The sequence below is a fragment of the Homarus americanus genome, unplaced genomic scaffold, assembly GCF_018991925.1.
Source record: "Homarus americanus isolate GMGI-L3 unplaced genomic scaffold, GMGI_Hamer_2.0 scaffold30535, whole genome shotgun sequence".
Classification (NCBI taxonomy): domain Eukaryota; kingdom Metazoa; phylum Arthropoda; class Malacostraca; order Decapoda; family Nephropidae; genus Homarus; species Homarus americanus.
Genome location: NW_024732440.1, coordinates 15679406 through 15694105, shown reverse-complemented (window position 1 = coordinate 15694105; position 14700 = coordinate 15679406). Strand labels below are relative to the sequence as shown.

General features: G+C 48.3%; 1 protein-coding gene across 1 annotated transcript in view; it reads left to right on the top strand.

The window, feature by feature from the left end:
• The window catches only part of LOC121868703 (macrophage mannose receptor 1-like), an 18112-nt gene extending 3831 nt beyond the window's left edge, over positions 1-14281 (top strand). The window contains exons 2-6 of the mRNA XM_042369540.1: positions 11336-11508; positions 12237-12389; positions 12709-12783; positions 13010-13051; positions 14211-14281. Of these exons, the coding sequence (XP_042225474.1) occupies positions 11336-11508; positions 12237-12389; positions 12709-12783; positions 13010-13051; positions 14211-14281 (514 nt within the window). The remainder of the gene's footprint in view (positions 1-11335; positions 11509-12236; positions 12390-12708; positions 12784-13009; positions 13052-14210) is intronic.
• The last annotated feature ends 419 nt before the right edge of the window (positions 14282-14700 follow it).

Here is a 14700-nt window from a genome sequence, read left to right as displayed (position 1 = left end):
TGACGGGAGGGTGCGATACAGGTAGTGTGTAGTGTGTTGACGGAGTGGGTGTTGTATACAGGTAGTGTGTGTAGTGTGTTGACGGAGTGGGTGTTGTATATAGGTAGTGTTGACGGAGGGTGTTGCATACAGTGCGTGTGTGTATTGTGTTGACGGAGTGGGTGTTGTATGTAAGGAGTTAGTGTAGTGTGTGTTGGACGGAGTGGGTGTTGGTATGCAGTGTAGTGTGTGTAGTGTGTTGACTGAGTGGGTGTGCGTTGGTGTAGTGTGTGTAGTGTGTGACGGGATTGGGTGTTGCATGTTCAGGTAGTGTGTGTAGTGTGTGACGGAGTGGGTGTTGTATATGCAGGTAGTGTGTGTAGTGTGTTGACGGAGTGGGTGTTGTATGGCGGTAGTGTGTAGTGTATGACGGAGTGGTGTGTTGAGGGTAGTGTGTGTAGTGTTGACGGAGTGGGTGTTGTATATAGGTAGTGTTGACGGAGTGGGGTTGAAGGCAGTGTGTGTGTAGTGTGTTGACGGAGTGGGTGTTGCATATGCAGTGTGTGTAGTGTGTTGACGGGAGTGGGTGTGTTGTATACAGGTAGTGTGTGTGTAGTGTATGACGGGAGTGGGTGTTGTATGGCAGTAGTGTGTGTGTAGTGTGTTGACGGAGGGTGGTTGTGTAGTAGAGGTAGTGTGTGTTTTGTGTTGACGAGTGGGTGTTGGTATACAGGTAGTGTGTGTGTAATGTGTTGACGGAGTGGGTGTTGCATACAGGCAGTGTGTGTAGTGTGTTGACGGGAGTGGGTGTTGTATACAGGCAGTGTGTAGTGTGTTGACGGAGTGGGTGTTGCATGCAGGCAGTGTGTAGTGTACGATGAGTGGTGTTGTATACAGGTAGTGTGTGTGTAGTGTGCTGACGGAGTGGGTGTTGTGTAGGTAGTGTGTTTTGTGTTGACGGGAGTGGGTGTTGGTATACAGGTAGTGTGTGTGTAATGTGTTGACGGGAGTGGGTGTTGCATGGTGCGGTAGTGTGTGTAGTGTGGTTGGACGGAGTGGGTGTTGGTGTATACAGGTAGTGTGTGTAGTGTATTGACGGGATGGGTGTTGCATACAGGCAGTGTGTGTAGTGTGTGTGATTTGAGTGGGTGTTGTGTAGAGGTAGTGTGCGTTTTGTGTTGACGAGCGGGTGTGGCATGTGGTTGGCAGCGTGTGTGCAATGTGTTGACGGTTATGGGTGTTGCATACAGGTAGTGTGTAGTGTGTTGACTGATGGTGTTGTATGGCAGGTAGTGTGTGTGTAATGTGTTGACGGGAGTGGGTGTCATTACGGGTAGTGTGTGTAGTGTGTTGGACGGGAGTGGGTGTTGTATACAGGTAGTGTGTGTAGTGTGTTGACGGAGTGGGTGTTGTATACAGGTAGTGTGTTGACGGAGTGGGTGTTGTATACAGGCAGTGTGTGTAGTGTATTGACGGAGTGGGTGTTGTGGCTAAGGTAGTGTGTGTAGTGTATTGACGGAGTGGGTGTTGCATATAGGCAGGTGTTGACGGGAGTGGGTGTTGCATGGTGCAGTGTGTGTAGTGTGTTGACGGAGTGGGTGTTGCATGGGTAGGTAGTGTGTTGACGGAGTGGGTGTTGTATGCAGGTAGTGTGTGCGTAGTGTGTTGACGGAGTGGGTGTTGCATACAGGCAGTGTGTGTAGTGTGTTGACGGAGTGGGTGTTGCATACAGGAGTGTGTGTAGTGTGTGCCGTGAGTGGGTGTTGTATACAGGTAGTGTGTGTGCAGTGTGTCGACGAGTGGCGCTGCATATTAGGCAGTGTGTAGTGTGTTGACGGAGTGGGTGTTGCATAAGGTAGTGTGTAGTGTGTCGACGAGTGGGTGTTGCATGGTGTGTAGTGTGTTGACGGAGTGGGTGTTGTATACAGGTGAGTGTGCTGGATTGAGTGTGGGTGCTGGGTATGCGTAGTGTGTGCGTGTTGACGGAGTGGGTGTTGCATAATGTAGTGTGGTGTGTACGATGAGTGGGTGTTGCATACAGGTTGTTGCGGGTGGCAGGTCGTGTGTGTAGGTAACGGAGTGGGTGTTGTATGCAGGCAGTGTGTGTAGTGTGTTGACGATGGGTGTTGTATACGCGTAGTGTGTGATTGTGTTGACGGAGTGGGTGTTGCATATAGGTACTGTGTTGACGATGGGTGCTGCATTGCGCGGGCAGTGTGTAGTGTGTCGACGGAGTGGGTGTTGCATACAGGTAGTGTGCAGTGTGTTGACGGAGTGGGTGCGTATACAGGTGCGGGGTTGACGGAGCGGGGTTTGTGGCGTGCGAGTGTGTTGACGGAGTGGGTGTTGTAGTTGGCAGTAGTGTGTGTAGTGTGTTGACGGAGTGGGTGTTGGTGCTGGCAGTGTGTGTGTGTGTTGACGGAGTGGGTGTTGTATACAGGTAGTGTGTGTAGTGTGTTGACGGAGTGGGTGTTGTATGCAGGCAGTGTGTGTAGTGTGTCGGACGGAGTGGGTGTTGTATACAGTGTGTGTTGCGACGGAGTGGGTGTTGTATACAGGCAGTGTGTGTATTGTGTTGACGGAGTGGGTGTTGTGTGGCGTTGCGAGTTAGTGTAGTGTGTTGACGGGAGTGGGTGTTGCATACAGGTAGTGTGTGTAGTGTGTTGACTGAGTGGGTGTTGCATGGTGCGGTAGCGTGTAGTGTGTTGACGGGAGTGGTGTTGCATAGCAGGCAGTGTGTATAGTGACTTGAGTGGGTGTTGTATGCCAGGTAGTGTGTAGTGTGTTGACGGAGTGGGTGTTGTGATGGCAGTAGCATGCGTATTGACGATGGGTTGCACAGCAGTGTGTGTAGTGTGCCGACGGGAGTGGGTGTTGTTATAGGTAGTGTGTTGACGGAGTGGGTGAGGTATACAGGTGTGTGTAGTGTTGACGAGGTGGGTGTTGTGTACAGGTAGTGTGTGTAGTGTTGACGGGAGGGTGTTGTGGCGGCTGAGGTAGTGTGTGTGGGTTGACGGAGTGGGGCTGCAGTATCAGGCAGTGTGTGCAGTGGTGACGGCGGGGTGTTGCGGGAGGTAGTGTGTGTGTTTTGTGTGACGGAGTGGGTGTTGGTGGCTGCAGGTAGTGTGTAATGTGTTGGACGGGAGTGGGTGTTGGTGGCGGTAAGGTGTGTGAGTGTGTTGACGGGAGTGCGTCAGGTTGGCAGCAGTGTGTGTAATGCTGACGGGAGTGTGGGTGTTGTACAGGTAGTGTGTGGGTGTGTTGACGAGTGGGTGCAGTATGCTGAGGTAGTGTAGTGTGTTGACGAGTGGTGTTGCATAGGTAGTGTGTTGACGGAGTGGGTGTTGTGTGCGGTAGCGTGTGTAGCGATGGACGGAGTGGGTGTTGCATACAGTGCGTAGTGTATTGACGGAGTGGGTGTTGTATATATAGTGTGTGTTGACGTGAGTGTTGGTATGGGCTGCGTAGTGCGTAGTGTGTTGACGGAGTGGTGTTGTACAGGTAGTGTGTTGACGGGAATGGGTGTTGTATACAGGTAGTGTGTAGTGTGTTGGGAAGAGTGGGTGTTGCATGCAGGTGTAGTGTGTGTAGTGTGTTGACGGAGTGGGTGTTGGTATAAGGCAGTAGTGTGTAGTGTGTTGACGAGTGGGTGTTGCATACATAGTGTGTGTAGTGTGTTGACGGAGTGGGTGTTGTCATGTGCGGCAGTGTGTGTGTAGTGTGTTGACGGAGTGGGTGTTGTGCATAGCAGGTAGTGTGTAGTGTGTTGACGGAGTGGGTGTTGTATACAGGTAGTGTGTGTGTAGTGTGTCGACGGAGTGGTGTTGTATGGCAGTAGTGTGTGTAGTGTGTTGACGGAGTGGGTGTTGTATAAGGGCAGTGTGTGTAGTGTGTTGACGGAGTGGGGTGTTGTATGCTGCTGGCGGGTAGTGTGTCGACGAGTGGGTGTTGGTATACAGGTAGTGTGTAGTGTGCTGACGGAGGGTGTTGTGAGCAGGCAGGGTAGTGTGTTGACGGAGTGGGTGTTGTGACAGGTAGTGTGTGTAGTGTGTTGACGGAGTGGGTGTTGTATGGCAGTAGTGCGTGTAGTGTGTTGACGGAGTGGGTGTTGCATACAGGTAGTGTGTGTAGTGTGTTGACGGAGTGGGTGTTGTATACAGGTACTGTGTTGACGGAGTGGGTGTTGTATACTATAGTGTGTAGTGTGTTGACGGAGTGGTGCTGGTGCAGGTAGTGTGTGGTGTGTTGACGGAGTGGGTGTTGTATATAGGTAGTGTGTTGACGAGTGGGTGTTGTATGCAGGTAGTGTGTGTGTTGACGGAGTGGTGTTGTATACAGGAGTGTGTGTAGTGTGTTGACGGAGTGGGTCTGTACAGGTAGTGTGTGTAGTGTGTTGACGGAGTGGGTGTTGTATACAGGTAGTGTGTGGTGTGGTTGACGGAGTGGGTGTTGTATACAGGTAGTGTTGACGATGCGTTGTATTGGCGCGGTGTGTATTGTGTTGACGAGTGGGTGTTGGTATACAGGTAGTGTGTGTAGTGTGTTGAAGGAGTGGATGTTGTATGTTGCGTGTGTGTGTAGTGTGTTGACTGGAGGGTGTTGTATGCAGGTAGTGTGTGTGAGTGTGTTGACGGGTGGGTGTTGTATACAGGTAGTGTGTAGTGTGTTGACGGGAGTGGGTGTTGTATACAGGTTGTGTGTGTGTAGTGTGTTGACGGGAGTGGGTGCGTTGTTGCGGTAGTATGTGTAGTGTGTTGACGGAGTGGGTGTTGTATACAGGTAGTGTGTGTATGTGTTGACGGAGGTGTATACAGGTGTGTGTGTAGTGTGTTGACGGAGTGGGTGTTGTGTAGAGGTAGTGTGTGTATGTGTGTTGACGGGTGGGTGTTGTATGGTGGTGTGTGTGTGTGTGTTGAAGTGGGTGTTGTACAGGTAGTGTGTGTGGTGTGTTGACTGAGTGGGTGTTGTGTGGGGTGGTGTGTGTGTGTTGACCAGTTGGTTGTTGTGTGGGAGTGGTGTGTGTGTGTTGGGTGGGTGTTTGTATGGTGGTGTGTGGTGTATTGAGCCGGTGGGTGTTGTATACAGGTGGTGTGTGTGTGGTGTTGACGCAGGTGGGTGTTGTATACAGGTGGTGTGTGGTGTGTTGACGGGTGGTGTTGTATACAGGTGGTGTGTGTGTGTGTGTTGACGGGTGGGTGTTGTGTGGGGTGGTGTGGTGTGTGGCGGGTGGGTGTTGTATACAGGTGGTGTGTGTGTTGTGGTGTTGTGTGGTGTGTGTGTGTTGACAGGTGGTGAGGGTGTGTGTGTGTGTTGACGGTTGGGTGTTGTGTGCAGGTGGTGTGTGTGTGTGTTGTGGTGGGTGTTGTGTGTGGGGTAGTGTGTGTGTAGTGTGTTGTGGTGGGTGTTGTATGCAGGTGGTGTGTGTGTGTTGTGTTGAGGTGGGTGTTGTATGCAGGTAGTGTGTGGTGTGTGTGGTGTTGTATACGGGTAGTGTGTGTTGACGGGTGGGTGTTGTGGGGTGGTGTGTGTGTGTGTTGTTGGGTGGGTTGTATACAGGTGGTGTGTGGTGTGTTGACGGTTGGTTGTTGTATGCAGGTCGTGTGTGTGTGTGTTGACGGATTGGGTGTTGTATGCAGGTGGTGTGTGTGTATTGTGTTGACAGGTGGGTGTTGTATACAGGTGGTGTGTGTGGTGTGTTGACGGTGGGTGTTGTATACAGGTAGTGTGTGTGTGTGTGTTGACGGGTGGGTGTTGTATGGTAGTTATTGTGTAATGTGTTGGGGTGGTGTTTGTATACAGGTAGTGTGTGTAATGTGTTGACGTTGGTGTTGTATGCAGGTAGTGTGTGTGTAATGTGTTGACGGATGGGTGTTGTATGCAGGTAGTGTGTGTATTGTGTTGACGGAGTGGGTGTTGTGTTAGAGGTAGTGTGTGTATTGTGTTGACGGATTGGGTGTTGTATACAGGTAGTGTGTGTGTGTAATGTGTTGACGGGTGGGTGTTGTATACAGGTAGTGTGTGTGTAATGTGTTGACGGATTGGGTGTTGTGTAGAGGGTAGTGTGTGTAGTGTGTTGACTGAGTGGGTGTGTACAGGGTGGTGTGTGTGTATTGTGTTGACGGGTGGGTGTTGTATACAGGTGTGTGTAGTGTTGGTGGTTGTATACAGGTGGTGTGTGTGTGTGTGTTGACGAGTTGGTGTTGTGTGGGGGTAGTGTGTGTGTGTGTTGACGGGTGGGTGTTGTATACAGGTGGTGTGTGGTGTGTGTTGACGGAGTGGGTGTTGTATACAGGTCGTGTGTGTGTAATGTGTTGACAGGTGGGTGTTGTATACAGGTAGTGTGTGTGTGTGTGTTGACAGGTGGGTGTTGTATACAGGTGGTGTGTGTAGTGTGTTGACGGGTGGGTGTTGTATACAGGTAGTGTGTGTGTATTGTGTTGACGGATTGGGTGTTGTATACAGGTAGTGTGTGTGAATGTGTTGTTGACGAGGTGGGTGTTGTATACAGGTGGTGTGTGTGTGTGTGTTGATGGAATGGGTGTTGTATACAGGTAGTGTGTGTGTAATGTGTTGACGGTGGGTGTTGTATACAGGTGGTGTGTGTAGTGTGTTGACGGATTGGGTGTTGTTGTGTAGAGGTGGTGTGTGTGTGTGTTGACAGGTGGGTGTTGTATGGGTAGTGTGTGTGTAATGTGTTGACGAGTGGGTGTTGTATACAGGTAGTGTGTGTAGTGTGTTGACGGAGTGGGTGTTGTATACAGGTAGTGTGTGTGTGTAATGTGTTGTGAATTGGGTGTTGTATACAGGTAGTGTGTGTGGTGTGTTGACGGAGTGGTGTTGTTGTATACAGGTAGTGTGTGTAGTGTGTTGACGGGTGGGTGTTGTATATGGGTAGTGTGTTGACGGGTGGGTGTTGTATACAGGTGAGTGTGTAGTGTATTGACGAATTGGGTGTTGTATACAGGTAGTGTGTGTGGTGTGTTGACGGGTGGGTGTTGTATACAGGTGTGTGTAGTGTATTGACGGAGTGGGTGTTGTATGCAGGTGGTGTGTGTGGTGTGTTGACGGGTGGGTGTTGTATATGGGGTAGTGTGTTGACGGGTGGGTGTTGTATACAGGTAGTGTGTGTAGTGTGTTGACAGGTGGGTGTTGTATACAGGTAGTGTGTGTAGTGTGTTGACGGGTTGGGTGTTGTATACAGGTAGTGTGTGGTGTTTGACAGGTGGGTGTTTGCAGGTGAGTGTGTGTGTGTGTTGACGGGTGGTGTTGTATACAGGTAGTGTGGTAGGTGTGTTGAGGAGTGGGTGTTGTATACAGGTAGTGTGTGTGTGTGTGTTGACAGGTGGGTGTGTACAGGTAGTGTGTGTGTTGTGTTGACAGGTGGTGTTGTGTGGGTAGTGTGTGTGTGTGTTGACAGGTGGGTGTTGTATAAGTAGTGTGTGTGTGTGTGTTGACGGGTGGGTGTTGTATACAGGTAGTGTGTGTGGTGTGTTGACGGGTGGGTGTTGTGTAGGGTAGTGTGTGTGTGTTGACAGGTGGGTGTTGTATACAGGTAGTGTGTGTGTGTGTTGACGGGTGGGTGTTGTATACAGGTAGTGTTTGTAGTGTGTTGACGGGTGGGTGTTGTATATAGGTGGTGTGTTGACGGAGTGGGTGTTGTATACAGGTAGTGTGTGTGTGTGTGTTGAGGTGGGTGTTGTATACAGGTAGTGTGTGTAGTGTGTTGACGAATGGGTGTTGTATATAGGTGTGTTGACAGGTGGGTGTTGTATACAGGTAGTGTGTGTAGTGTGTTGACGGGTTGGGTGTTGTATACAGGTAGTGTGTGTGGTGTGTTGACAGGTGGGTGTTGTATACAGGTAGTGTGTGTGGTGTGTTGACGGGTGGGTGTTGTATACAGGTAGTGTGTGTGTGTGTTGACGGGTGGGTGTTGTATATGGGTAGTGTTGACAGGTGGGTGTTGTACAGGTGGTGTGTGTAGTGTGTTGACGGGTGGGTGTTTATACAGGTAGTGTGTGTGGTGTGACGGGTGGTGTGTATGCAGGTGGTGTGTGTGGTGTGTTGACGGGTGGGTGTTGTATGGTGTGTGTGTGTGTGTTAGTGGTGTTGTATAAGGTAGTGTGTGTGGTGTGTTGACGAATTGGGTGTTGTATCAGGTAGTGTGGTGTGTTGACGGGTGGTTGTATACAGGTGGTGTGTGTAGTGTGTTGAAGGAGTGGATGTTGTATGCAGGTGGTGTGTGTGGTGTGTTGAAGGGTGGGTGTTGTATACAGGTAGTGTGTGTGGTGTGTTGACGAAGTGGGTGTTGTATACAGGTATTGTGTTGGGTGTTGTATCAGGTAGTGTGTGTGTGTGTTGACGGGGTGTTGTTACAGGTGGTGTGTGTAGTGTGTTGAGGTGGGTGTTGTGTGGGGTAGTGTGTGTATTGTGTTGACAGATGGGTGTTGTATACAGGTAGTGTGTGTAATGTGTTGACGGGTGGGTGTTGTATACAGGTAGTGTGTGTGTATGTGTTGACGGGTGGTGTTGTGTGGGGTGGTGTGTGTGGTGTGTTGACTGGTGGGTGTTTTGCAGGTGTTGTGTGTTGTGTTGACGGATGGGTGTTGTATACAGGTGGTGTGTGTGGTGTTGACGGGTGGGTGTTGTATACAGGTAGTGTGTGTAGTGTGTTGACGGGGTGTTGTGGTAGTGTGTTTTGTGTTGGTGGGTGTTGTATACAGGTGTGTGTGGTGTGTTGACGGGTGGGTGTTGTACAGGTAGTGTGTGTGTAATGTGTTGACAGGTGGGTGTTGTATAGGTAGTGTGTGTGTGTGTGTTGACGGAGTGGATTGTTGTATACAGGTAGTGTGGTGTGTTGAGGGTGGGTGTTGTATGCAGGTGGTGTGTGTGTGTGTGTTGGCAGATTGGGTGTTGTATACAGGTGGTGTGTGTGTGTGTGTTGACGGGTGGGTGTTGTATACAGGTAGTGTGTGTGTGTGTTGACGGATTGGTGTTGTATACAGGTGGTGTGTGTGTGTGTGTTGACGGAGTGGGTGTTGTATACAGGTGGTGTGTGTGAGTGTGTTGACGAGGTGGGTGTTGTGTGGGGTAGTGTGTGTGTGTGTTGACGGGTGTTGTATGCAGGTGGTGTGTGTGTGTTGACGTGGGTGTTGTATACAGGTGTGTGTGTGTGTGTGTTGAGGTGGTGTTGTATCAGGTGGTGTGTGTGTGTGTGACAGGTGGGTGTTGTATACGGTGGTGTGTAGTGTGTTGACGAATTGGGTGTTGTATACAGGTGGTGTGTGTGGTGTGTTGACGGGTGGGTGTTGTATAGGTAGTGTGTTGACGGGTGGGTGTTGTATACAGGTAGTGTGTGTAGTGTGTTGACGGGTGGGTGTTGTACAGGTAGTGTGTGTGGTGTGTTGACGGTGGGTGTTGTGTGGTGTGTGTAGTGTATTGACGGGTGGGTGTTGTATACAGGTAGTGTGTGTGTTGACGGGTGGGTGTTGTATATGGGTGGTGTGTTGACGGGTGGGTGTATACAGGTAGTGTGGTGTATTGACAGGTGGTGTTGTATACAGGTAGTGTGTGGTGTGTTGACGGGTGGGTGTTGTATGGGTAGTGTGTGTAGTGTATTGACTGGTGGGTGTTGTATGCAGGTAGTGTGTGTGTGTGTTGAAGTGGGTGTTGTATACAGGTGGTGTGTGTAGTGTGTTGACAGGTGGGTTGTATACAGGTGGTGTGTGTGTGTTGACGGGTGGGTGTTGTATACAGTGTGTGTGTGTGTTGACGGGTGGGTGTTGTATACAGGTGTGTGTGTGTGTTGAATTGGGTGTTGTGGTGGTGTGTGTGTGTGTGTTGACGGATTGGGTGTTGTATACAGGTAGTGTGTGTGGTGTGTTGACGGGTGGGTGTGTGGGGTAGTGTGTGTGTTGTGTTGACGGGTGGGTGTTGTACGGTGGTGTGTGTGTGTGTTGACAGTGGGTGTTGTATACAGGTAGTGTTTGTAGTGTGTTGACGGAGTGGGTGTTGTATATAGGTAGTGTGTTGACGGTGGGTGTTGTATCAGGTAGTGTGTGTAGTGTGTTGACGGGTGGGTGGTATACAGGTAGTGTGTGGTGTTGACGGGTGGGTGTTGTATATGTGGTGTGTTGAATTAGTTGTTGTATACAGGTGGTGTGTGTAGTGTGTTGACGGGTGGTGTTGTATCAGGTGGTGTGTGTGTTTGACGGGTGGGTGTTGTATAGGTAGTGTGTGTGGTGTGTTGACGGATTGGGTGTTGTATGCAGGTAGTGTGTGTGGTGTGTTGACGGTTGGTGTTGTATATGGGTAGTGTGTTGACGGAGTGGGTGTTGTATACAGGTGGTGTGTGTAGTGTGTTGACAGGTGGGTGTATACAGGTAGTGTGTGTGGTGTGTTGACGGAGTGGGTGTTGTATGGGTAGTGTGTGTGGTGTGTTGACGGAGTGGGTGTTGTATACAGGTAGTGTGTGTAGTGTGTTGACGGGTGGGTGTTGTATACAGGTGGTGTGTGGTGTGTTGACGGGTGGGTGTTGTATACGGGTAGTGTGGTGTTGACAGGTGGGTGTTGTATACAGGTGGTGTGTGTAGTGTTGAAGGGGTGGATGTTGTATGCAGGTGGTGTGTGGTGTGTTGAAGGGTGGTGTTGTATGCAGGTGTGTGTGTGTGTTGACGGGTGGTGTTGTATACAGGTAGTGTGTGTGGTGTGTTGACGGGGTGGTGTGTTGTATACAGGTAGTGTGTGTGTGTGTTGACGGGTGGTGTTGTATGCAGGGTAGTGTGTGTAGTGTGTTGACGGGTGGGTGTTGTGTGGGGTAGTGTGTGGTGTGTTGACGGGTGGGTGTTGTGTAGGTAGTGTGTTGACGGGTGGTGTTGTGTACAGGTAGTGTGTTGACGGGTGGGTGTTGTATACAGGTAGTGTGTGTGTGTTGACGGGTGGTGTTGTGTGGGTAGTGTGTGTAGTGTGTTGGGTGGTGTTGTGGGGTGGTGTGTGTGTGTGTTGGGTGTGTGCAGGTGGTGTGTTGACAGTTGGTTGTTGTGCAGGTGAGCGTGTTGACGGAGTGGGTGTTGTATATAGGTAGTGTGTTGACGGAGTGGGTGTTGTATACAGGTAGTGTGTGTAGTGTGTTGACGGAGTGGGTGTTGTATACAGGTAGTGTGTGTAGTGTGTTGACGGAGTGGGTGTTGTATACAGGTAGTGTGTGTAGTGTGTTGACGGAGTGGGTGTTGTATACAGGTAGTGTGTGTATTGTGTTGACGGAGTGGGTGTTGTGTACAGGTAGTGTGTTGACGGAGTGGGTGTTGTATACAGGTAGTGTGTGTAGTGTGTTGACGGAGTGGGTGTTGTATACAGGTAGCGGATGTTGGGACGGGTGGACGGAGAACCCTGACACAGGTGAGTGTTACCTGCTGGTGAAGGAGTTGGTGGTCGTTGGTGACGCCCACACCTACTGTGCCTCCCTGGCCCAGAACGACAACACGCCGGAGATTATCTCTCTCTCCACCTCCCAGGAACACGTCTTCGTATACGGTAAGACTACACCAGCTGCTGCTCCGTGTTACCTCAGGAGTCACATCAGAGGTTCATGGTTGGTAAGATAATATTGTCTGAACCTTTGTGTTTATATGAATGAACACTTTGTTTATATTGTGTCTCTGAGCTTAAGAACCAGTGCCATTTGAACCCCTGACCAAAGTTTAAACTATTTTTGAGTGATACAGCTTCCTAAAACACCTAAATTCCTAGATCTGTAGACACATATAAACGTCTAAATTATGAGAAGCTGAACCCCGGATATTTCTCATAATAAGAAAGTGAAGAAATGTTTATTGCGATTATAATTGTGACAAGAGAGACAGTAGAAGCTGGTCACTGTGTTTGGCCATCAGTACAATAATATATTTACAGATTCAAAAAAAAACAGAGGTTGAACATAATCTAGGCACGTACAGTCACCCAAAAAAGTCCTGTCGCGAACCACGAACCCCGAGATTCAGACTCGTGAACCCGAAGCAGTAGACACTGATACATTATTCTGTCCATAAATGCTTCGGATTCAAGAGTCTGAATCTCGGGGTTCATGGTTCGCGACAGGACTTTTTTGGGTGACTGTACCTGAAACTTGATTATCCTAACCAGAGGAAAACGAATTTTAAGTTTATATGTCCATATTAACTTAACCTAACCACGACGTGAACATTGACTTCATGTCATGTCGTTTGAGAGTGACCTTATGTGACCCTCTTCATATGTCCCAGAGTGGGTGAAGGGGCAGGTGGTGGACGGTGACCGCCTGTGGCTGGGAATGAAGAACATGGCCGACAATTACTGGCTGGACGGAACACCTGTTGGGTATTTCAACTTCGCCCCCGGTGAACCAAACAGTTACCAGGACGGCAATTACTGCATCAGTAAGTGTGTGTGTGTGTGTGTGTGTGTGTGTGTGTGTGTGTGCGTGCGTGAGTAATTTAAGGACTGAGATAGCTACAGTAGTAATATTTCTCACACATAATATATTCACCACTAACAGGTATGAGACACTTATAAACCAATTGATCAACCAAAATACACACCTCTTGTCGCCACTCTCACACACTTGTCCCTTCTCTAGCACACACACACACTTTAAATTCTACTCCGTGATTTTTGCTCAAACAGGTCAGGACACGAAAACAAGACATATTATCTGAATATTTTTATTAGTGTCTTTTTGACTTACCTGTCCCGCAGTGATGTCCATGGCTTCGGGGCTCTGGGAGGACGCTATTTGCCTAGTGGCCAGTGCTTTTATCTGTGAGATGAAAGGTAAGTTGATTATCTCTCGTAATCAAGCGTCTATACAGTAGAATATTTTTTGTCTTTATTAAATATTCCCTTAATGTATATTGAATATTTCTTAGCGTTCGAATATTTTTTAGCACTAGATTGTATTTGCAATATTCGAATTGATAATATTTAATGAGCGTTTTTATGTGGTCTGGCTGAATGAATTATACCATTGATTTGAAATGCACTCTTTTTTTTCTTTCAGGCACCAATTATGTGGGACCCATAGTGCCAATCCCGCCCCCAGGTGAGTGCCATACATGGGTTACCCACTCCCACACACCTGACACAACACACTTCCCACACACCTGACACAACACAGACACCTATTATGTATAAAGTAATAATAATAATGACCAGTAACAAAGATATAGTGACTGAATTACTGTAGTGGACCAATTAAGTGATTAGATTCAGCTTATGACTTAACAAGATGATATACTGTAATTATAGAATCACTGTCACTGACACTGCTCAAAGTTACTATAAATTCTTGGAGGAGACGGCCATTAGCGGTGGTTGACACAGAGCAGGGGTCCATAAGCCGGTCTTCCCACAAACTTTACACTTCATTTGTGTTATGGTCCAGTAAAATCGGTTCACTGCGCCATGTATGTGTTCTGGGTATCAAGTTCTATCTAAAGGAGCGAACACAAACACCTGTAGAGTTTTCGTAGGTTCTATTTGCTGGATAAGCGAAGGTACACAAGGGAGGTGGCGCTCCTTACTTTGTCTGTGGGGTCAACTAGCCTCTCGGGCGACATGTGGTAAGTGATACATTAGCAGCTTCCATATGTCGCCAGGCACATTAATTAAGCATGTGGAACATGGTAAATACATTGCTACACGCTGCTAGCTAGGCTGAATAAATAGTGTGTATAAATGGAGCACATACATAATATACATACAGCATACATAATATACATACATATATATGAGAGTATCAGAAATAGAAAAAATAATCTGAGCATGTTTGAAAACATACATATCGACACAAAGATCATTTAGATTGACCAACTACATCAATTTCTATAAAAAAAAATCATCTCTCGAAGGTCAATTTGGCAGCTATCTTGAAAAATGGCCGCCATCTTGGATTTCCAAATGGCCAATCAGGCAGATTTGACAAGAAGCCCCCAGGGTATGATCATGCCAAATTTCATGCTTGTATCACTATTTGCACGATTTTTCCATTATCCGCTCTACTATCAAGGTTACATAGCGACAAAGTGTGTGCCGGACGGATAGAGAGGGGGGGGGGGCAGGATGTCTTCGGGAACGTCCTCTTTTTTTAATGTTCAGATGTGTTAACCCTAACCTAACCTGATCTCACACTCCCTTAGAAAGCAAAGGTGTAAGGGGGAGTTCGCATTCCGATGAAATAAGCTAGGGTGTCTAATCTTCAGGTGAACCAGAGTTAGTAATTAGAGAAAGGCAGAGAAATAGCTGGGGACTTCATCTTGGTGTTACATACTAGTGTTGGTTGGTTGTTGTTGGGGAGGGTGGAATCGTTGAACCTGCTCCACCTCGCAGATAACTCAAGTGATCACCTTATCTCAGCCAAATTGGGAGGTGGTAGAGAGAAAGAATAATTTAAAGAATGCCCCTCTCCGCCTCCCCCTCTCCCTTCCCAGTTTATTTCCCCTCAAGACTAACCATCCTAACGTTACCTGAGTAGGCTAGGTTAAATTAGCATTAGGGTGGTTAATATGAAAGGTGAAATAAGCTGGGAGGGAGGGGGCGAATCAACAGGTAACCCGAAAGAATATATTCTCAGTCACGGATCAGCATCTTTTTTTTTATTAATTCATTCAGGTATTTCTTTTCGCGACTGAGTCATAAATCACTCTACAAGATATTTTAATTTTGTACCAAATTAGATAATAGATAATATCC